The sequence below is a fragment of the Electrona antarctica genome (genome assembly GCF_951216825.1).
Source record: "Electrona antarctica genome assembly, chromosome: 11".
In the NCBI taxonomy this organism is placed as follows: domain Eukaryota; kingdom Metazoa; phylum Chordata; class Actinopteri; order Myctophiformes; family Myctophidae; genus Electrona; species Electrona antarctica.
Window position 1 is genome coordinate 43,889,579 of NC_136792.1, and position 22,124 is coordinate 43,911,702.

Here is a 22,124-nt window from a genome sequence, read left to right on the forward strand (position 1 = left end):
AACGCCTACAGAGTGGCAAAAAACTACGTTCTGGCCTTGACAGCCCATCCAAACAGAAAAGTCCTATCTGATCGTTAAACGACATTAAACACGATTTGTCACTCGATTTTCCACTCACTTAAGCGCAGTTGTGCATAGTATTGCATACCCTCTATAAGTGTCTGGCTACTCCATGTGTATCGGAGGAAGCACATATTTGTGTACACCCTTGCAGGCCAACAGTAGTGAGGTTGCTATAGCGACAGGGTCCACATGGGGGGGGGGGGGGGGGGGGGGGGGACACAAAACATAAAATAAACTGAATATAATTTCTAAGGAAAATCCTTTACAGCAAGTACTTTTTTGCACTGGTTGGGTCTTATTCTGATGCTGATTCCTATTGCTGATGACTGCTCCCCTTTTGCTGTGGCAGAGAACAATAGGAAGCATTGTGCATGTCACCCAGAGAACGTCTTCCTTTATTGACTTTGGTAAGTCCTGCTGTAACTCCCACTTTCGACATTTAGTGATGACTTCCCCTGTCATAACAGAGGAGAGGAAGGTAAATCACTGCAAGCCACCCTTCCCCCCCAAACCCTCTCATATTGTCGCAGGCTAATTGCTTGAGCTTGAGTTAAACTTGACAGGTGAACGTGCGCGATGGATGTCTTACTGTATAAGGGTGAGGCGGGCTATAGGGCTAGCTGGGGTGTTGGATAAGGGTGAGGCGGGCTATAGGGCTAGCTGGGGTGTTGATACTGCTTTGCTCACACCCCCTGTGACCCTCATTTGAACTTGGACCTGAGAGAAAATAAGAGTCTCTCAAATTAAGCCGGCAGTTTGTTTTACCACAGGGTTTTTTTCTTTCTTTCTGAAAGTCCTTCCCATATACCTCTCCTCACAACAATTAGCCACAAGCAAACTTGCTAGCTTGTGGAGACCTGCATTGTAGTGTAGTTTTAAGTATCAGTAGGCCTGCCTGCCTGCCTGCCTGCCAGTCAGAGTGTTTTTGCAAGGGTATTTTTAATGGGCAAATGTTTGCCTTCATTCCCAACAATTAAAGCAAGCCCCACAGTACCTACACCAGGATGATTTTGTTATTTAACCAGGTGGCTAGGTTGTGACTCCAACTCAACTAGAAGTTATATTCCAAACAACTGACTAAATGGCTCCAGCCAGTGAGGTGCATCCCCATAGACTGTATAGTATTGGTACTGTATAGTATTGGTGGTGTTATTTTGTATGCCAGTAGAAATAGACTGCCTTTCAAAAGGATTATCCCGAGACACTCTGATTTGAGGCACCATGGCTTGTTGACCACAACCCCTTTGCCCTTTGCTTGGAGATGGAGGTTCCATGAGCCATCGATGAAATGTCCAGCGAATCTCTCCCTGAACATCTACAGTATGTAACCTATGTAATCTATAGAAAACTTTAAAGCCTTAGAAAATGCACACAAATAATATGAGTTACTGTATTTAACCTGGGAAAACACGTGGACCTGTGTAAGAGTCTTGACAAAAAGAACAAGGAAAGCATAGAGTTTGCCTCCAGGTGTTCAGAACCAGACACTTATTCATGGCTTATTTTAGGCTCTATGTTGAGGCCAAGGTAAATAGTATCTGTTTCTCTGACAGTGCTCATTACAGATGGCAGTTGGCATCATGCATGCACGCAAATGCTCTGCTCACCCCATTTCAGAGGATATTATTGTGACATTAATAGATTTGAAAGTTGTTATTACAAAATTATACTAATTACTAACATAGACAGAAGATGATGATGGAAATCCTCCAAGCAGATGAAAGATGTAGCCTTGATTATGTTAATAAAGAAGGACATCAATGTGCTATCAATGAATGCCACAGACGAATAACAGTCTAAGTCCACACTATTGATCCATAATGTATAAATGATAGATAAGGGTTCAGGACAACGAGGCCTTTTCGTGGAGGGGTCAGAATGAAATTTGGACTTAGACTGTTTTTCGTCTGTGGTACTTGGAGGTTATTTGCTATTATAGGATGTAGTATAAATTAGTTTGAAGAAGTTTTCTGTTAATACGTTGAATTTGTTTTTTGTTCTTTTTAATGTTCGTTTTTAAGAAGTACTTGCTGCCGTAATGATGGAATGATGGCCAATGGCCTTATCCAAGGTTCCTACAGCAGACAATTATGCCGTATTGCTGGTCAGGACAAGTGCAAGAATGTGTATTGTCATCTGCACGTAGCAACCAGCATGGCCGTCAATGCTGATGGCAGGTTTATTTACATGGAAATTATTTTTGGTGCTCAAACTGTTTCAAAAGGCAAAGTGCACTGTGCCAAACACTGCTCCTATACCCATACCCATTTGGTGTCACAATCAAAATCCCCACCCCTTTAATTTCTTCCTCAAGACTGGAAACTGACTTGTAACGCCATACTTTCAAGAACAATACACACAGGGACTTGTGCTTTTTTTTTTTAAAGCTCACAAAGCATGCTCAGAATGTTTACACAAGGCGTTAGTGCATGCTGTACCTCACTCAGTGCTAACCTGCACAGTTTGCTTTAGAAATCATCCGTGTCCGGTATCAGGCACTAAAAATACTCTTTAGACTGTAACTCACTCAGGGTCACAGAAGTGCCTTTAGGTGCACCGAAGGCCAGCTCATATGCTGTAGAGATAGAGTTGATGAATGTCAAAACATGACAGGACTGACTCTTTGTTCTCCTAGCTGAATGTGATTTACGACAGACTCTTCAAAAGGCTGGAATACATTGAGAAGCGTTGTCTGAAATATTACCCTCATGCCTTGAGTGCCATTTCTGATTGTTTCTGATGTAAAGATATGGCATTAGATTTTAGTGCCACATGGGTGGCTGTGAAACAGGCCAAACGACTTTCATTATTAAATCAGAGCGATTAGCATGGAAATAATCTCGAAGTAAAATGGAAATTATTTATGTTTTATTAAATGTTTTTAAATACACAGAACACAAACACGCATATATATATATATATATATATATATATATATATATATATATATATAACCTAGTACAAATGACACATTTACACAAACTAAATAAAAAAAACAGTCAGCAAGAATAACAAACAAGCACTATTTACATCAGAAAAATACTGCACTTTTTTTTTTTGATGATACAACAAAAATAGATCTGTATGATATCGAGTAATTATAAAGACCCTTTGTAATTACAAAATCGTCAAAAAAGGAACAACTAGAGATTAATGTGGAAAATTCAAAGTGTTGACAGGAATTTGAGGACAGTTTTATAGGACTGAGTGTAACGTATTAGCATGGGGGCATTCATGCAAGCCCGCAGGCTGAGAACCTCTGAAGGATTTTTACTGTTTGGCAGTTTCCATGTTTCTTTGGCACAGGCAATGATTTATTCCCTCTGAGAGTCTTAGACAGCTTAAGAGGCTTCCTTAAGCTCAATCAACCCTCCACGACAAAAGAATAGATAGATAATGGACAGGTACAGGTATATACCATCCGACAAACCCCTACCTACGGATCATAAATCAAAATTAAAAGAGCGACTTAAAATATCTTACATTATATAGTATATCCTAAACCTAAACGAACATTTGTGTTTTATACATAATATTTCTACATTATGATACAGTGCTTGGCTTGGCAGAAATCTCATTTAAAAGTGAAACAGCATTTTAAAAATGTAAATTACAGAGAGATACGGAAAATGACAAAAGCAGCTGTGCTGAACAATTGCATTCTACAGCATGGAACATTTCTTTATCAAACTTGACTTTGCTTCCAAAAACACCACATGTATTCCAAATATTATGTGAAACACTGTAAAAATATATTTGCATTTAATTTGCATTATACTTTCTCAACACATTTGCAAAGCTTTTTCCTCTGAGACAAGGCACTATGACTATTTAATAATGTACTTTTTGGCAGAGATTTGATCTATATACATAACTAGGCCCACCACACTATAGTCAAAGACACATTTGGACATTTTGACACATGCGAAACCGTTTCTAGGAGGGGGGGCAACGTATGGTATTGTAACTCCCATATCACACAAAACCAAACAATGCTATATTTATTACATGTTGTGTGCATCTTTGGCAGGAGATCCATTCAAATCTAGTTTCTAAAAGGCCACATTTTTATCAGTGCAAACAGGGCCTATAAGTGTTTATATCTTTGCAATGCACCTGCTGAAAAGTAATCAGTTACAATCAGTTGAGCTTGAACGTCACTAAAGCTTCCAGTCAAAACCCCCAAAACAAATGGTTCTGAAGACCAGACAGAACATTTTTACAGTGATCCTGAGGCACTACGTGTCTGTTTTCCTGTTGGCAGTAATAGTCTCTGACTGTGTCATGTTTACTTTAGCTTGCCGCATGAGATTCTGATTGCATCGGGAGTGGAGAATCCTGCTCGGAGCTTTCCATTTCACCAGTGGGACTGTGGGTCTCTGTCACTATTTGGGGAACCCTGCTAAGGTCCTGAGGTTCTGACTGAGGTTCCTCTCCTCCGTGAGGCAGCAGCACTGCGTCGTCTGCGACCCTCCTCATCTCCTCCTCCTCCTCCAACCTCAGTCTCCTCTCCTCTGCCTCGATCTCCTCCGTGGTGGGGATAGAGTTCTTCTTAGGCCTCCCCTTGGGCTTGGTGGGGGCCTCGTGACCTCCTTTCAGCACCTGAAAAAAGGGGACACACATGTGGTCTCAGTGGACCTCTTCGTGATAAATGGCAGCAGCAGTCAAAGGCAACGCCGGTTATTATAGTAATTAAGAGAAGACGTATTGCTCTTGGCTGCTCCTTTTACACTCATTTATCTTAAGAGTTAACGATTTGAGGTCACTTTTTGTTCTCTGAGCTTTTGACCCAACTACACAAGCGTTTGTGCTCGCTATCATTATCATCAGTCAAAGCCTACACTGGTCCCTTCTTGCATCCCTCCCTCCTTCATTCTTTCCCTTGCACTCTCTCTTTCACTCATACCTTCTTTCTTCCTCTACTTTAACTTGCGTCCTCGTTTTTGTCTATTGACTTATGAGTGACATGATTTTAATATGTTGGTCAAGCAGCACTATCTTTGAAGATCTAGAATCACTATTGTATTTGTATTTTAAATCTCAAATATTAGAGTTACGCGTTAGATATCCAGCAAGACAGGACCAATAGACTTATTAATAGAATTATTAATCTTTTTTTATTTTTTTGGCCTGGGCAGAATAAAACAAATGACTTTACTTTCTCTCACCATTTTCTTCCACTTCATACGTCTGTTCTGGTACCATGTCTTCACCTGGAGTTGTGTGAGTCCCAGGGACTGGGCCAGGTCTAGCCTGCACACACAAAGACAAAACACAGCTCGGATCATAATGCACATTTTATACAATGTCTATTGAACTGCTTCAACCTGCACCTATTCTCAGCTGAAATAAATGATTATGTTGCTTACCTATTTTTGGAACCATGCATAGCCCACAAACAAAACAATACAATTAAAAGAAAGAAAGAGAAAGAAAGAAAAAGAAACACAGGGCGCATGTTTGTCAGGGAACACTATTAATTACTCTACTACACATTGTATTCCAACGTTAAATGATTACATTTGTCCGCCAAGTATGCAACCAGGCGTTACACACCTGGGGCAAACCTCAACCAAACAACGCTTTCTCGTTAGTACTCTTAACTCTTTCCATGGCTGCTCACATCAAAGCCGCCTGACTGACTGGCAGCCAGAGTTCGAGGTCCTCTCGACTCAGACAGACACGGTACACCTGCGGCTGAAGGGCAACCCCAGGTTGAAAACAAGTAACTGCACCAAGGAGTCAGCGATCCAGCAACAGTCGCAGAGAGTTTGCATGGGATCCTGGATGCATCCACCACATGTGCACAAGTCCATGACTAATATGGCTATTGGTTGCCGTGTAACACGATATAGCTCAGGAAGGGACAGATGAAGAAAGGGATGTGGAGGGGAAAGGCATTGGGGTTTATCAAGTTTTTAAAACGAGATTTCCGCCAGTTTGTCCTCCCTTCAAAGTCTTTCGTCCACCAACTCTCAATCCTCCTCAGCCTCCGAGAGGAACTACTCTTTCATTTGATGGAGAGAGAGAGAGGAAGACAGACAGACAGACGTGCAGACAGAGAAACAGAGATCAGACACGAAAACAGAGCCCACTCACGGGATGTGAGTGTGTGTGTGTGTGTGTGTGTGTGTGTGTGTGTGTGTGTGTGTGTGTGTGTGTGTGTGTGTGTGTGTGTGTGTGTGTGTGTGTGTGTGTGTGCGTCCAACCGCGCGCACATGCGTGTGTGTGTGTGTGTGTGTGTGTGTGTGTGTGTGTGTGTGTGTGTGTGCATGCCCGCTCACGCACAAGCGTGCACACGATTATGTGAGCACATCTGTCTGTGAGCGAGCGTACTGTATACACCCATTCACGCACTGTGTTTTCAAAACGCACTATGGCAGAAATACCAGCAATCAAGCTGTCCATCAGTCACAACCTCCCCAGTCTATCACTGCAGAGGGAGACTGGAGGCAAGGAAAAGTAATTGCAGTAGAGGAAAGCACCCTGGTTATTTATGGTCATTAGTCTTCTATGGAGGGAAACCACACACTTACAGCAACAGCTCCACTGTATAGAAGTCAGAAGACTTCCATAATACTTAGACGCCGAGCAGAATGGAATTCAAGATAAACGCTAAATACCCAATGATAAGGATGATGGTGACGATCATGATGGCCCTGATTATAACAATCCGAATGCACATAAAAATCATTATTGCTTGAGGAGATAAATCATTACATTTATCTCCTAAGCTGTGGTTTACCAGGAACTTTTTTTTTTGGTTTGTTTTTGCTCTTGGGTTCCTCTCGTACACAATCTCAATCACAGACCGCAGAGGTTCCAGGCCAAGTGAGGGAAGAAGAGAAGGGAGCAGGGTGGTGGTGGGTGAGGTTTTGGGAGGTGATCTGAAGTTGTCTGTGCTTTGGATCACAACAAACCAAAAAGTGGGGAGCACACCACACTTGTGATGTGGGGTTTTGAGAGAGGGGGATTTTCTCAGGCTGTGCTTTCCAAAACAAATTTCCACTTGTGGACAATAAAGATCGTATCTTCTATCTACATCACAGTATCTATATACCCATCTACCCTTACAGCTGGGGGGGGTTTAATTAGTTCTCAACAACTCGTCAGAATCAGATATTTTGACAAGATGCTGTGTTATGGCACCGCAGGCTGCATGGAGGGGGGTGTGTTGGCTTGGTTTTGATCACCGATCACTGACGTCGTGCCTCTGCCTCGGGCACTTTGTTCAAGAGACTGAAGCATGGCTCAAAGTCTTCCACTGCTGGCTCGTAGCACATAGCCATGTATTGAATGTTGCATCGTGGGAGTTTTCCCCGGGGAATGGCATGTAACCACGCCCCCAGAACACCTGGCCAGCGGTGAAGCTGCCGCCTGCAGGAAGCTTGAAGCTGGAACTGCAGCACGCTCCGGGACGTTCATGGAGGTGGACGGACGTTCAATGACGCCATGTGCGTAATGTGCGTCAACCCCGAACCCCGCTCTCAGCTTCCGCTCGCTCGAGACAGTTATAATGGTAATGGCCCGTGCATGCTTCAAACTAACCTGACTCCGCCAGATGGGGCAGCAGAGAGTATGAGAGATCAAGGATCAAGTGTATGCCTTGATCCCGCCTCTAGCTGCTGCTGATTGGCCAGGCCGTTTTGTGGCCGGGCATCAAGTCTGCCTGAGAGTTCCCAGATGGGAGCAGGAGGGGGGAACCCAGTGTACTCTCTGCTGCCCCATCTGGCGGAGTCAGGTTAGCTTCAAACGCCACTGAGCAACTTCCATTGAAATGAATAGCTGGGGGTGGGCAGTCCTCCCTATAACTCTATCCCCCTTTTTGAAACGAGCTCCTCGCCACTCGCCCTACACACTTCCACTCGGTTTGATCATAGATATATAAATAATAGAGACGGCACCGGGATTCCCCTCCCATCCACTTGCATTGAGTGGCCATGCACGGACATATTGAGTGACAGGCACGCTGGCCCCGCAGTGCTGCTGTTACTAGAAGCAGGCAGCGTTGTTGCAGATCGCACCAGGTGATGAATGATTATATTTATCCTTACTTTATTATATTTATACACATTACATAAATGCCATCTCTATTATTTATAAATCTATGCTCAAACCGAGTGAAAGTGTGTAGGGCGAGTGGAGCGGAGCTAGTTTCAAAAAGGGCCTATGGTGAATGGCAAATGACTCTTCCCAATTATTGTCTAAAAATATTTTCTGGTGTGATTTGATTTCAACATAGATGCACTATAATATTAAGGGTGACAGTGTGTGTTGAATATTTATTAGAATATGTGCCTGTTGTATGAGAAGCCATGCTCACATACTGTATAATATACAGTCAGTTAAAGGACCACTTCACCACTTTTCAACTTCTCTTCCTATAATTGGTCCTAACTAATGTTCATGATAAAATACCACAATTTTTTTCTGTCTCATAGGAAGGCTATGGGCAGTTCAGAAACCCGTCCACCAGTGACATCATCGATGGTGAATCCAAGCTAATAGAAACGGCAGGCTTTCTTTTCCTGAAAAGTTGCAATGCAAAAGTTGAAGCCATCATTCTCACGATAATACAAATCTAAATATATTTTAAAACAAATCTTGTTTAAAAAAAAATCTTCCTAATGATGATGTCACTGGTGGACGGGTGTCCGAACTGCCCAAAGCCCTCCTATGAGACACAGACTGAGTAGGAAAAAATGGTGGTGTTTTATCATGAACATTAGTGAGGACCAATTATATGAAGAGATGTTGAAAAGTGGTGAAGTGGTCCTTTAATTTGTGTGTGGGTTTAAAATGTTACTACCGTAATGTCAGTGATGATTTAATCTCATCTCCATCTCCATGAAAGTGGAGGAAAGGAGGGCAGTGAGGTTTACGGTATTTGATGCAGTGGTGCACATAAGCTGTTTGGGTTGCCTGTTGCTCAAGGGACGGGGGGAAGTTTTCAAAGTTTATTGTTCGATATTAAAGTGAGTTATGCTGGAAATATGGCCCACAGGCCAAATGTAAAAGTGAGGCCTAAAATAAAAATGGAAAAAAGGTGTTATGGCCTGATGTCAGGTCCCAAAAATGACCCAGAGAATGAAACCTACGACACAGATATTACCTCATCTTATTGTACAATGCTAACTGTATTTTATATACACCTGCACATATATTAAACGATTGGCAATGACTCAATGTAATACATTTCTATTTGCTTGTGTTGGCCACTGTCCCTGTTTTCTTGAATAAGGCAGTGTTTCTTTGTTTCTTCTTTTTTTACTGTTCGAGGGCAGAGGGTTAAAACGTTACTCTTGTCTCTGCTAGTACGCTGAGGTAATGGCTGGCTAAGGCAAATTCACATTACATTCCCCACAGTATAAATCAAAAAGTTATGGTTGGGTAAGCTCTCTTTAACAAATGCATTTTGTATGTTTGTGCGTGTTCTTTCACACCGTCCTTTCAATACCTTTTCCACGCCAGAGTTACAGACAACCAGACATTGTTGTATATTTGTGCACACATTTAAAATTGTTAGATACATTGATATATTGATTAATATTGGTTAATTTAGGCTTTAATTTCAACCCACTGGTCAAACGTCTTGTGTAACTGGAACATATACAACATCATAACAGAACATTTTATCAGAATGATTGTATTAACGTCAAGCACCTCTAACGTGGTCAAACCTTGCAATACCTTATGCGTCAAACTCTTTGTAATGCATGTAATCTCTCATCTAATCTAACCCAATCAAAAGTAAGTAAAGTAAGTAAGTATTTCATTTATAAAGCACCTTTCGAAACAATGTTGCAAAGTGCTGTACAACGGACACAATATAAACAATCAAGTTAGAACAAGCACCCCATTTTCCCCAAGTGAGCCTCTGGCTCCCATACTGACCTATCAGGTGTGGAGAGGTACTTCTGCTTCTGGAACTTCTTCTCCAGGCCCATGAGCTGCAGCTCGGTGAAGATGGTGCGGCTGCGCCGCGGCTTCTTCAGTCGGGGGGTGCTGTGCTCCGTGTCCGACTCGCTGCTGATGCTGACGGGCGTCTGGCTGGGCGACGGCTCGGAGGTCCCCCGGGGGTGCTGCTGCTGGGGCAGGTGGTGCTGTGGCAACCGGGCGCCACCCGGGGACAAGGCCTGGCTCTGGGTCTGAGAGAGGTGATGGGGGGGTATGTTGGGGGGCTGCCGCGTGATGACGGAGAGGAGTGGGTAGGCGCGTAGCGTGGAGCCTGCAAGCAGCAACATAGGGCACATGCAGGAAAGAATCAGATTTATTGTCACATCACAGTTTTACAAGTAAGAAAAGTGTCGGTTTTGTGCATAGTTCCCATCGTGTTATTTTACCAAGAAAATAAAGAAAGGGAAGAAGACATGGGGGGTAAGGAGATCAAGGCAGGAAAGAATAGAATTAGTACAAAAAGTAAAGGGTTTCAGATATTTAGAAGCTTGTTTCACAAACAGCGCACATACTCGTAGTATATTGAGAAGATAATGTAATACAATTCATATATAATTGAAGTTCAACTTTGACAAATATAATAATTGAATAACCATCGGTTCTGATGCTTATTTAGTCCTAAAATAATTTTATAAATGTGAATGTCATTTGTTGTTTTTTAGGATATCTCTTTTTGGAATAAAATACTTCAGTAATATGTCATTTTATGTTTTTAGGGGGCTTTATGTGTTCTCCGCAGGTTGGGCGACGCCTCAATCGACTATCAGTAATTGCTTGGATGAAGCACATTTAATTGCTCTGTTTGTAGCGTGAAAAGTGTTTTCCTTCTGACCTCTTCAATGTCCAGGGCTATGATCCCCATGACGCAGTGTGTGTTTTACACGGCTCCTTTGAACTCACAAGTTGAATAATTATTTTCTCAACAGGGAAGAAAAGCGCTAGTCCCATGTCATCCCTATCACACGCACGCACGCACGCACGCACGCACGCACGCACGCACGCACGCACGCACGCACGCACGCACGCACGCACACACACACACACACACACACACACATGTGTGCGCACACATTCTCTTTGTTACACACAATCCCCCACCCCACACACACACACACACACACACACACACACACACACACACACACACACACACACACACACACACACACACACACACACACACACACACACACACACATGCAGATGGCAGTAATAAATCCAAGGACTAAAAGACCATACGCTTCCACAATTAAACTCTTTCTCTCTCTCTCTCAGTTAACTCAGTCAAACGCTCTCTCTCACACACACAAACACGCGCGCGCACACACACACACACACACACACACACACACACACACACACACACACACACACACACACACACACACACAGACACACACATTCTCGCTCTTTATCAGTGCAGACAGAGGCGTCGAGACGCCAGAATCAATAAAAAGTAGGCTAACACTTGTCTAATGTCTAGTGCTTGGCGGGGATGGGGGGAGGGTGGTGGCAGAGCTAGGGGACACATTGCTGTAGCCCCGCAGCCGGCGCAGCATGTGTTTATGTGTAAGGATTGTGTGTGCATTGAACTGCTGGGGGGAGGGGGGGTCCTTATGTTTCAAATATGAAAGCTACAAGAACAAGAAAAAAAGTCACTAACACACAGGAAGCAATGAGGACTTATAGAAGAGATGGATACAGAGAGAGAGAGGGGTGGGGGGGGCATGGAAGTAATAATAAGGACAGATCAAAGCTACTGTAGTGTTGGAGCAGATGTACATGATCAGACCATCACTGAACGCCAGCATGCAACACGTGATGTCATTCAGACATTAGATGAAAACACGCACGCACGCACGCACGCACGCACGCACGCACGCACGCACGCACGCACGCACGCACGCACGCACGCACGCACGCACGCACGCACGCACGCACACACACACACACACACACACACACACACACACACACACACACACACACACACACACACGCGCGTGCACGCACGCACACACGCACTTTTCTGAACATGAGTTCATGATGTTCATGGCTTAAGGCAGATAAGTGACAGATAAGGTATTAAATCCAACTGGACAAAACAGGTGGAAAAGAAGAGAAACGTCAGACTTTCAGCACAAAGCCCAATGTAGTGGCGCCACTTACAATGACACTTTTTCCTGTTGAAAATATTCAAGTGACTTAAACATGATTTATGTCAGGGTGTGCTTTGCACCCTGTTATTAAAATAAAAAGCTCCAATCGTCCCATTTCTCACTGAAGCATAGCCTAATACTTGCATACAGTACATACTGTAGGGTTAAGAAGAGGGTAGATCATGCCCTTGCAAAGACACATACATCTTCTGTATGAGTACCGAACACACAAACACAGGCACTGTCATACCCTTGGGCACACACGCACGCACGCACGCACGCACGCACGCACGCACACACACACACGCACACATGCACGCATGCACACACACTCACCAGACACTGCCTTGGGCTCAACATGACATCATGGTAAGGGTGCTGAGCTCATCACTAATCTTCCAACATAAGACTGTGCTGCTGTTTTTGCAGCAGGTCTGGACATGAAGTCTTCTTTTTCCCGCCCACTCTTTATTTTTTTCCCTCCCTTTCAAATTCAGTTTTAAATGTAGTTTGGATCTGGAGACATTTTGAAGGAAAATCGGCAGTCCGATGGCCTTTGCATAATTTGTTCAGACTATTGAGACAAAAGCATGATGACAGTCTAAAGGCGGTGCAGGTGGAAGACAGTTGCTGCAGTTGGCCAGTTGGTACTGCAAATAGAACCTGCATCACCATTTATATTTTTTTTCATTCATTTCTTGGTTCGCTAATGCATTCTCACATTCGTCTAAGACTTGTGAGACTGAGGGGACATTAGGACAACCGGATAAACTATTCACCCTGTCAGCTTGAATAACAAAAACATATCTCAGGTTCTTGTCACGTTCCTCAGGAAGTCTCTTGTCAACAAAGAGCTTGAATTTGTCTCAACTTTTTTTTCTCTCTTTTGGACGGCTAACTCAGAAAGAGAGAGAGAGAGAAAAACAGAGAAGTGAGAGAGAGAGGAAATGAGTCAAGGGTGCGAGGGAAATGTCAAACCTTGTGGTGACTTTCCACTGACAGGCGAGCTGTCTCTCAGCCAAGCCCAGATCTGATACATTGTTGACAAGTGCCAATGTTCTGTCAATAGTCTACAAATAAACCGTTTGTGTACCACAGCGGGAGTGCGACACAACCCTGCCCCAAGCAAATGCACAGTGATACTCTTGATAAGCATAGTCGGAATGCGGAGACTGGCACAAGTGCTTATGGCAGTCATTACCAAAGGCATACCTGCCAAGAATAGATCAAGAATAGACGGTTTGTTAAGCATTCCTTTTAAATACAAAGCTTTGGTGAACTTATCAAATTAAAGACACAAGTACGGACAACCAGTCACATTTACATATGTGGCATCATTTTCATAAGTGTAGAAATTATTCTGAGATTCTCTTTTAAAGAGGCACTGCCAAATGTTTTAGCAAATGTATTCTCAGCAATTTGCCTGGCTTTGCCTGGCTTGGAATTACTTTTGTTGTGTCAACTGGATATCAACACAGCAAAATGCATTCCCTGTAACCACCTGTTGTTTTGTACTGTAAGTTAGCATTCACTATTTGTCTTTCTCAGTTTCTGTTTATTGAGAAAGGGATGATTCAGGACACAATATAACAATTGTACGTGACGTTTTGCAATGTTTTGAGTATAAACTGTGAGGTGAAAGGTTGAGATGTGTTCGATTAGATGGCTTTTACTTTGTTTTGTCACTCTGCACCCACGGCGTGCCATATAAAACAAGTGCATACAGTTGGAGGCCATCGATATTGTCCTTTTCTTTTTGCTGAGGTTTGCGTGATCTGCGCAAAAGGACAGTTAACCCATTTTGGGCGGGAACCCCTTTTGGTGTTTTAAACATTATGTTATAATTTAGCTATTTAAAAATAGCAGATCTACAAGCTCATAGCGCGCCACCGAGTGGCGCGCTACGAGCTTGTAGGTCTGCTATTTTTGAAAAATCGTGAAAATATTTATTTCAGAAAACTGGAGGATTTAGAAGGATTTTTTTTTAATTTTGAGGTCAGGCCTAAATGGGTCAAATAATAAGGGACAATATCGGTGGCACCCAACTGTATAAAACAAGTGGTGCATATGCATGCAGGGCAACCAGTAGTGCCTCTTAATTCTTCTCTCTCTGCTTCAATTAGACTCTTTCACCTAGAGGATATGACAGATTGGAGCAGCTAAACAACACTTCTCAACAGTATGATAGATTAAAGTGTCAAGGACACATTACTCTGTGTGTAGTACGTAGTTGCAGTAGTATATTTCTCCCGTGCACATGCTTGCCGACTGATGCTGTGTGCCGTTCCACACGGCATTACATTACCTGTTAAGTGTTAAATAAGTATTTTACATGAAACCCGATCGCTCTGAGTTTTCATGTGGGATTCCAGATCAGCCTAAGGCACAAACAGTTTTAAAATCTGATCCCTAGTATATGCACAGATGGAGAAGGGCTGATGCTCGTGGCCCTGTGGAAATGGTATAGAGATGACAGCTAGTTGTCGAAATATCCTTCACGGAGTGTACACCCCGCATGCACGAGTGCATGCGCGATTTACTATTTGTGTGCACGTTTGTGGCAGAGACCCTGTGTATGTGGGTGTGTGCACACGTGTGCGTGATGTTGACACAATTGTAGTCAACCCTCCTCAAGCCAGCTTTCTATTTAATGGCAGGCTTTATTGTCTGTGGTGGATTATGCTGGATTAAAACACTTTTAGCTCTCCTCCATTTCTTCCCTGTAAGGCGTAAGACTTCAGTAGTGGTGATTGACTATAGCCACAGTACGGTAGTCCCTCTCCCTCATACAGCAAAATGGGGGTATTTGGGGCTACTAGCCAGGGTAGTCTCTCTGACCTTGCCTTGCATACCTGCAGGGTTCGCCTGAATGCAGCAGCTCTAGAACTACTCTGTTCGTACCTTGCCAACAGAACTTTTTCTTTTGTGGTCGTCCTCGTCTGCCCCTGTTACGTGTGGTATATATCCCTCAGGGGTCCATTCTCTGAACTTTATTATTTTGGATTCATGCGCTTGCTCTGGGCCACGTTATCCGCAAGCATAACCTCCACATCCATTGATATGCAGATGTATAGACTGCCAATCAAATCCCCAACTTCACAGAGCCTTGATCGGCCTGTCTTGCAGACATCAACTCCTGGATGTCCCAAAATGTCCGACAGTTAAACACAGACAAATCGGAGATTGTCCTTTTTGGCCCCCCAAAATTGACCAACTCATAAAGATAATCTGACCATGAATTTGTCTTTAAATGAATTATCAGCATTTGTGTTTTTATCGATTCTGATAAAAATGTTAATTTTCAAGTGGTCCACATCTGCAGAAATAAGTCATTGTTGTCCGCTGCAGATTTCAAAAAGGTCATCAATGCCTTTAATCACCAACTGCTATAGACAACTACAATGCTCTCTGTTCAGGTCTAAACCAGAAATCACTAATAATCACCTAATTTATACTATAAATATTTTACTCACTGAACATAACAGATCAGTCATACAAGGATGTGCCTCTGTCTGTTTAATAACACAAGAGTAACGATGACAATTTAGGCATTTAGTATATATCATTCAGAGTGACTTAATGCCATTTAGGCGTAAGAGAGAGCAGCATAAGAACAAGGTAGACTAGTCACATAATAGGCAAAGTAGTACATTAGTTTAAAGAGAACAGCATAGTGCCTATGAAACAAAATGTATTCACGGAAGCTTTTATCCCAAGTTTATTGAGGCATGAGTACATAGCCTACAGAATACTCAAAACCTGGCAGGGTTAGTAGCCTAACATATTCTATGAAGAATGCTACTGTCCTGAATCATGGGAGCTATCATATAGATGTGATGGTGCGTGCACTGAGAGGAAAGATTATGACAATCATAATTATTTATGCTTGACTGGCCTTTACATAAAACAAACAAACAAACAAATTATCATTAACCTGAACCCCTTTAGGGCTGCTATACGTCATAATATCCTGGCAGCACTGTCTTTTAGCGGCCTCCGCTGGTGGTATGGGGTTATCGCAGCCCCGTTAAGCAGAAACAACACAGTAGTCAACGTTTCACTAGTTAGTTTCACTGATGTGTGTATGTTTGTGTAGAGACAGAGGGCCGACACAGAGGCCTCTCTTTGGCTCAGGGCCCTTAAGCCTGCCAGCTTCTATAAAGAGCCCTACGAACCATTGAAGTTATGGAATATACTGTGTCTCACACCCCCTCAGCTACAAATAAGTGGTGGGCGCAGTGCTCTGATATGCCGGGACGGGTTACTCTATCCATCCGACCGGGAGTATAAGGGAGGGGTGCCAAATCCAGTTCATAGTGCCCTCTTGCCGTCCAACGTGAGTCAATTGCTTCCCCCTATTTTTATCCGGCCATCGTTGTCATCAAATTGCACGCGGCTATTATTTCAGAGTTTAGAGCAATTATCGTAATGGTTATATACTTGATTGCGATGGTTGCCTCACGATCCTGGTTTCATCAAGAATTACACAGTTATGCTTATAATGCATCGAATATTAAAACTCATTTGACTGAGATAATAGGCTATAGTGCCGCGCCGACTGGTTTGTTGTCAGTGAATGGATTTCTGCTGTAGGCCTATATAGTTAATTTAAAAGTTAAAACACAGCCTGCAGGGGTTTCTCATGATTGGCAGAGCAACTCCAGCATATTCTCACGGCGGATGACACGAAAAGAAAAGCACTTTTCATGTGATATCCTACTCCTAGGCCTAGACGTGATGCACTCGTATTGAATCATATAGCACATATACCTAGCCTATGAATTTCCCGTTATAACACTTTGGTTGAGGCAATAAAGTGGATTAGGATTAATAAACAAAAGATGAACTGAAGAGCACTTTGGTTTTTGGCTATAATATATAGGCCTACTAGCCGATACTGAAAGAGGGGAAATGACACGATTGCTTTGACACGTCAGAAAATGATTGGGATTAAAGCATATATAGCCTACTGGACCTGTCCTACCGCACCGCCTAATCAATTAGGCTACTATATGCCCAACTACTCCAATTCAACAAAATACAAAACATTTACATATCCTTAAACCATTAAAGAAAAGAGTAATGCCATCGCCCACGTCATTGTAGCCTAACTTTGAGAGCAGCTCCATCATGATGACACACCTGCCTGCCTGTATAATTAGCTGATCAAACGGCCATGAACCACAGCTTTATTCCACATTTCAGTGCAGTGCCAGTGGGCATAAACAGTGTCTCAACTCAGAATGTTGATCACCATAATCATTTAGCACGGTTAATACACGGATGTTTTTGTTTTTTGCCTTACCTTACCCCTAAAAATGGTGCTAAATAGCATAAAGATTACGTTTGCTCGTATTCATATTGGGACCTTTATTTGTGCTATGTTACCTAGATTATGTTACAGAACCGCATGAAATACCAACCAGGTTCTGTGCAATTGCAACCACCCCCCCCCCCCCCACACACACACACACACACACACACACACACACACACACACACACACACTGTTTTATGCAACAGTTATGAACGCGTGGTTGATGCCACATCACATGATCCACCTGTATCCAGACCTCGTATCCGAAATGTGCAAGGGATGATAACTAACAGCCAGGCAGCACTGGGGGGGGCATGACCCGACCACGCGGCATGCCTCAATGAATGCGAAGCGGCAGCAGTAGGCTAAAGTCATTAGAGTATATGGCTACGTGGGCCGCATATGGGTTTAGCACTATAGCGTTCATATTAATCCATGCAGTGAATGAGAACAAACGAGCCAATGGTTTCAGCAACGCGTTTGGCGAGAATGGCTTTCTTCTGCATATAGTTGATGATGATAATATCTGTATCGTCAATGACCTATAATGGCCGTTGCCTAACTTGACAACTTGACAAGTCAAAGCAATGTATCATTCATCTGCACAGTCCCACAGGAAAGACCCGCGGGGCATCACTCATGCACTCACCCATGCAGTAATGTGTGGCTTCTCTCAAATAATATAGAAACAATAAACCTGTGACAATATTGTGATATTGTACTATAGCTGTACCAGATAATACATGGATATACAGGGAATACACCTGTCACGTGCTACATTTTAACAAGGATAGCCTAATTGCGTATAGCCCGCCGCGTGCATGCTTTTATATTGTCTGGCAATTAGGCTGGCCTACTGTTTGTTTATCTGGACACAGCGCGCAAATGCCAACGATCATTTATAGGCTACATCAAACACAAGATTATTGCCGCATCATAATAACAATTTAGGCTACTGTTTTTCTATTGCATGCACATCTGTCGGTGCCTCAGTCAGTCACAACGTTACATGGGGTTACAGGTGCCTGCATGGAAACGTTTTGTTTAATAGGCTATATTCTTCATAATTTATAGAATAGATCTACACTTTTACAAGCCTTTTCCCGATATATCAAAGCAATCGGTCTTCAACTTTTGATTCCTGGACGGTTCGGCTATAGGTGGTATATGCATGCATGGCATGCATAAACCAAATGGTTGTGAATAGCTTCAATAATGTTCAAACATTATGCATGTAGGCTATCTATTTATTTATGTTTAAGTGTGAAAGGTAGCGAAACTTCTAAAACATTTTCTGCACGCGCAACGCTATATAACAGAGCGCATGCAAGTGTCATTAGCCTACTCATTTCCCCATTCATAAAATATGAATTGGCTGCTATGTTATTAGAACAAAATTAAACTACATGACATAATTTCCCATGTATGCTTAGCAAAAAACAACCTGTCTTCGTAATCAGCAAACAACAGGACTAATGCATTTGACTCTGGAAAAAAAACAGTGCTTTAATATAATGCAGGCTATATAAAGTTGTAATGTTCTTACCCGAACATGAATGGAGAGGCTTCGGGCGGACGATGAGCGACGGGCAGACCGAGTAGAGAGAAAGTTTCTCAAAGTAATCACAAGTTTCCTTGGAGAGGATTTCGTCGATCATGAAAGTCTTGTAGCGCCGCCTGGCTGCTTTAAACTGCCCGGGGGAGGAGAGCCTCAACTCGGCTTGACAGTGCATGATCTCCCGCTATGTGCGCTGCTGAGCTGCTCTATAGCCTATACTCTCGCGGCTGGCTGCCTGCACCACCAAATGGTTTGGTTATCGAATTGTGTAATTACAACTGGTTCGTACTCTAGGAAGAGCGTGACTGTTAGAGCTCATTCGTGTTTATCTTTTTATTTTAATTTATATATAATCTTGCTCGTCTTTCTTTCTCCCGATGTGCGCGGCAGCTTCTTCTGTAGCCTACTGTATATCTCGGTGGAGCTGCGCGCAGCGCTGCAGTGGTAATGAAGTGACTACAATGTGCTCACACCCACCGCTATATAAACCATCCCTGCTTCACATCTTAACTACTGACTTTGTCAATCACATCTCTCTCTCTCTCTCTCTCTCTCGCGCACACACACACACACACACACACACACACACACACACACACACACGCACGCACGCACGCAAGCACGCACGCGCGCACGCGCACACACTCTCACACACACACACACACACACACACACACACACACACACACACACACACACACACACACACACACACACACACACACACACACACACACACATTTTCTCTCACCCAGCTCTCTCCTGCCTTACAGTATAAACTAACCATGCGCAAATCAAATATCTATATGCTATATACCGATTGATTGGTCGTTGATATGAAGTTAGGTCATTTTAACTTCTGGCCCGGTGGGCTGATTCATCCATTTAAACAATGTTGGTTCATATTAAAATTAATAATGGCGATTGATTGTCATAGTATAGCCTAATACAAATAAAGCTGACCAATGCCACGTGAAAAAGTAGGCTAACACATTTTTGAGTAGAGTAGTCTGATCATAAACAACATTGGACATCATTTATTTGTATAGGCCTATTTCTATCTTGCCTGCTTTTTCCATATTTTGGTTCTGCTTCTGCACGAAGATACCTTCCTAAAAGTCTCATTAATATAATAGTATAAACAGTGTTAGACGTATATGTAGTTTGCGGTATAAATATATTCCATATACCATTTTATCTAATTAATTCGTTGTTTAATTTAACGAATTTCAAACAGGTAGAATGATTATTAGCCAATGTTCAGGCAAACGGTGGATTTAAGCGCCCCTTTTCACATGACAAGTAAACTGACGTCATTCAGGTATTAGGCAACCCACAACTCCTATTGTAAAACTATACTGGTGAGTCAAATAAACAACGTATACATTTTAAATTGATATAAAGTTAAATAGCCTACATTTTGTGTTGAGAGATTTTTCTTCAAGTAGCATATAGGCTACTTTCTACAGCCATAGCACAATGAAACATATAGTTATAGGCCTAACAAACAGTTATCATCATAAGGGTTAAACATGTTAAATAGCCTATAGACTAGGCTATATAGGCCTATTTAAAGACGCGATTTCTATTTTGTTTGAAATCTTTTAGCCTACATCCTAGAAATGTGTGTGCAAGCATTTTAAAGAAGAATATAACGCACATCCTCCGTTATTTGGTGCTGAGCCAAACTGTACAAACAGAAATTGTAGAACAAAGCGGGGGCTCGCAAGTTGCAACTCACCTTTGGAATTCAAAAATGTATTAGCGACAAAACATTTAAACCTAAATGTTAGGATTAGTCTTAGTCAAATTACGTAGGATACTCAATATGTGCATGGGCCTGTGAGAAAATGCCAGGAGCTATATATCTTCAACTCAGTATAATTCTCTAGACCTGCTTTTTCGTTGAAAACAAATCTATTTAGACATTTTCTTGGCCTCTTGTCTTTTGTAGGCCTACTGTATATTATTTTCCGAGCCTTCCGTGAAAATTATATGTTTTGTATTATTCCTTTAGAGAAAATGTTTTTTTATTTCAATTCAAAGGAGCTCAGCATTAGAAAACATATTTCTTTATCTACGTCTGGAGGGCATAGGCCTATATATGGACAAAGTTGTCTTCGCAATAATTGCTGATTGGATGTTAATTGAGACGACTAGTAGACTATCTGCGAGAGACCCCCGCAATATGCCTGGCCCTAAAAGAGAGACGGTATAGATCAAGTTTTCACTTTGACATGCCGGTCTGCGCAGAAACGATTACCATCTCTTCCCAAGCAAGCAGTCTGGGAGTAAATATAACTCGTTTGAGACCTATATATCTCTCTCTAGATTATAGTCGCCCTGGCCTGCAGTTCAAAGTGTGAAGGATTATTGCGGAGGAAATATGGGAGCTCTGCATAGAAAAGCTTGGGCTGTTTTGGAGGGGTTTGGTACTTGGTTGATCAAAGGTCGGGAGAAGATGAGAAGAGCAAGTGCCGCCGCGAGTGTTACCGCATGCGGATCACATTTTGAGGGGTGGCCGGCCGGGTGGGGTGACAGTAGGACGAGAAGGGGCCGGCCGGTGTTGCTGGGCGGAGGCAGAGGTGTTTGGAACTTTGGATACGGCGCACCGCGATGAATCATGATCATGAACCCAACAACCTGAGTGCAAGGCTCCGGGAACGGAGGGAGCGGGTCTCTTGCCACTGAGCTGGTGCGCCTATACTGGAAGAAGGAAGGGTGCCTGGTGGATGTTTTTTGTAGCCTACACTCCGCTTCTATAAAAGTCCACAGCAGCAGCTACTGAGCGGGATTTCTAATCCGGCTGCTGCAGGGCTGGAGACGCCAAGCAGATCAATCAATTAAAACAGCTATGCGCTGCCAGCGGGAGCGCATGCAATAACCGGGGGTCTTCCTAGTAGCACACTACCAATGGCCCGCGACACAGAACACAGGATACTCTTCATTAGGGCGACTTCGGAGTATCAGGGTGGAATCTGACACGACAGGGTAGATTACAGGCAAGACAAAGAGCTTAGTGGAGAAGGGTGCAAATGCACCTCTACTTTTGGAACCCGGCAGCTTTATT

General features: G+C 42.9%; 1 protein-coding gene across 2 annotated transcripts; it reads right to left on the minus strand.

The window, feature by feature from the left end:
- Window positions 1-3,022: 3,022 nt before the first annotated feature.
- Window positions 3,023-19,504, minus strand: barx2 (BARX homeobox 2). 2 transcript variants are annotated; one of them, XM_079513658.1, is made up of 4 exons: window positions 19,043-19,504; window positions 9,958-10,291; window positions 5,232-5,316; window positions 3,023-4,665 (listed from the first exon to the last, which is right to left on the minus strand). In XM_079513658.1, exons 1-4 carry the CDS (start codon window positions 19,227-19,229, stop codon window positions 4,357-4,359), a joined length of 915 nt encoding a protein of 304 aa, XP_079369784.1. In that variant the 5' UTR covers window positions 19,230-19,504; the 3' UTR covers window positions 3,023-4,356. The 2 variants fall into 2 exon arrangements, with proteins under 2 accessions (XP_079369784.1, XP_079369785.1); XM_079513659.1 differs by having other exon boundaries at window positions 4,492-4,665; window positions 5,222-5,316.
- Window positions 19,505-22,124: the final 2,620 nt, after the last annotated feature.

What these genes read in the sequence shown, in the direction of transcription:
- barx2 (XM_079513658.1), bottom strand. Translation starts at nt 19,229, where the DNA reads ATGCACTGTCAAGCCGAGTTGAGGCTCTCCTCCCCCGGGCAGTTTAAA. An exon ending in GCCTCTCCATTCATGTTCGG is followed by an intron (nt 10,292 to 19,042) that starts GTAAGAACATTA and finishes TGCTGCTTGCAG; the next exon opens with GCTCCACGCTACGCGCCTAC. An exon ending in GTATGAAGTGGAAGAAAATG is followed by an intron (nt 4,666 to 5,231) that starts GTGAGAGAAAGT and finishes CCCTTTTTTCAG; the next exon opens with GTGCTGAAAGGAGGTCACGA.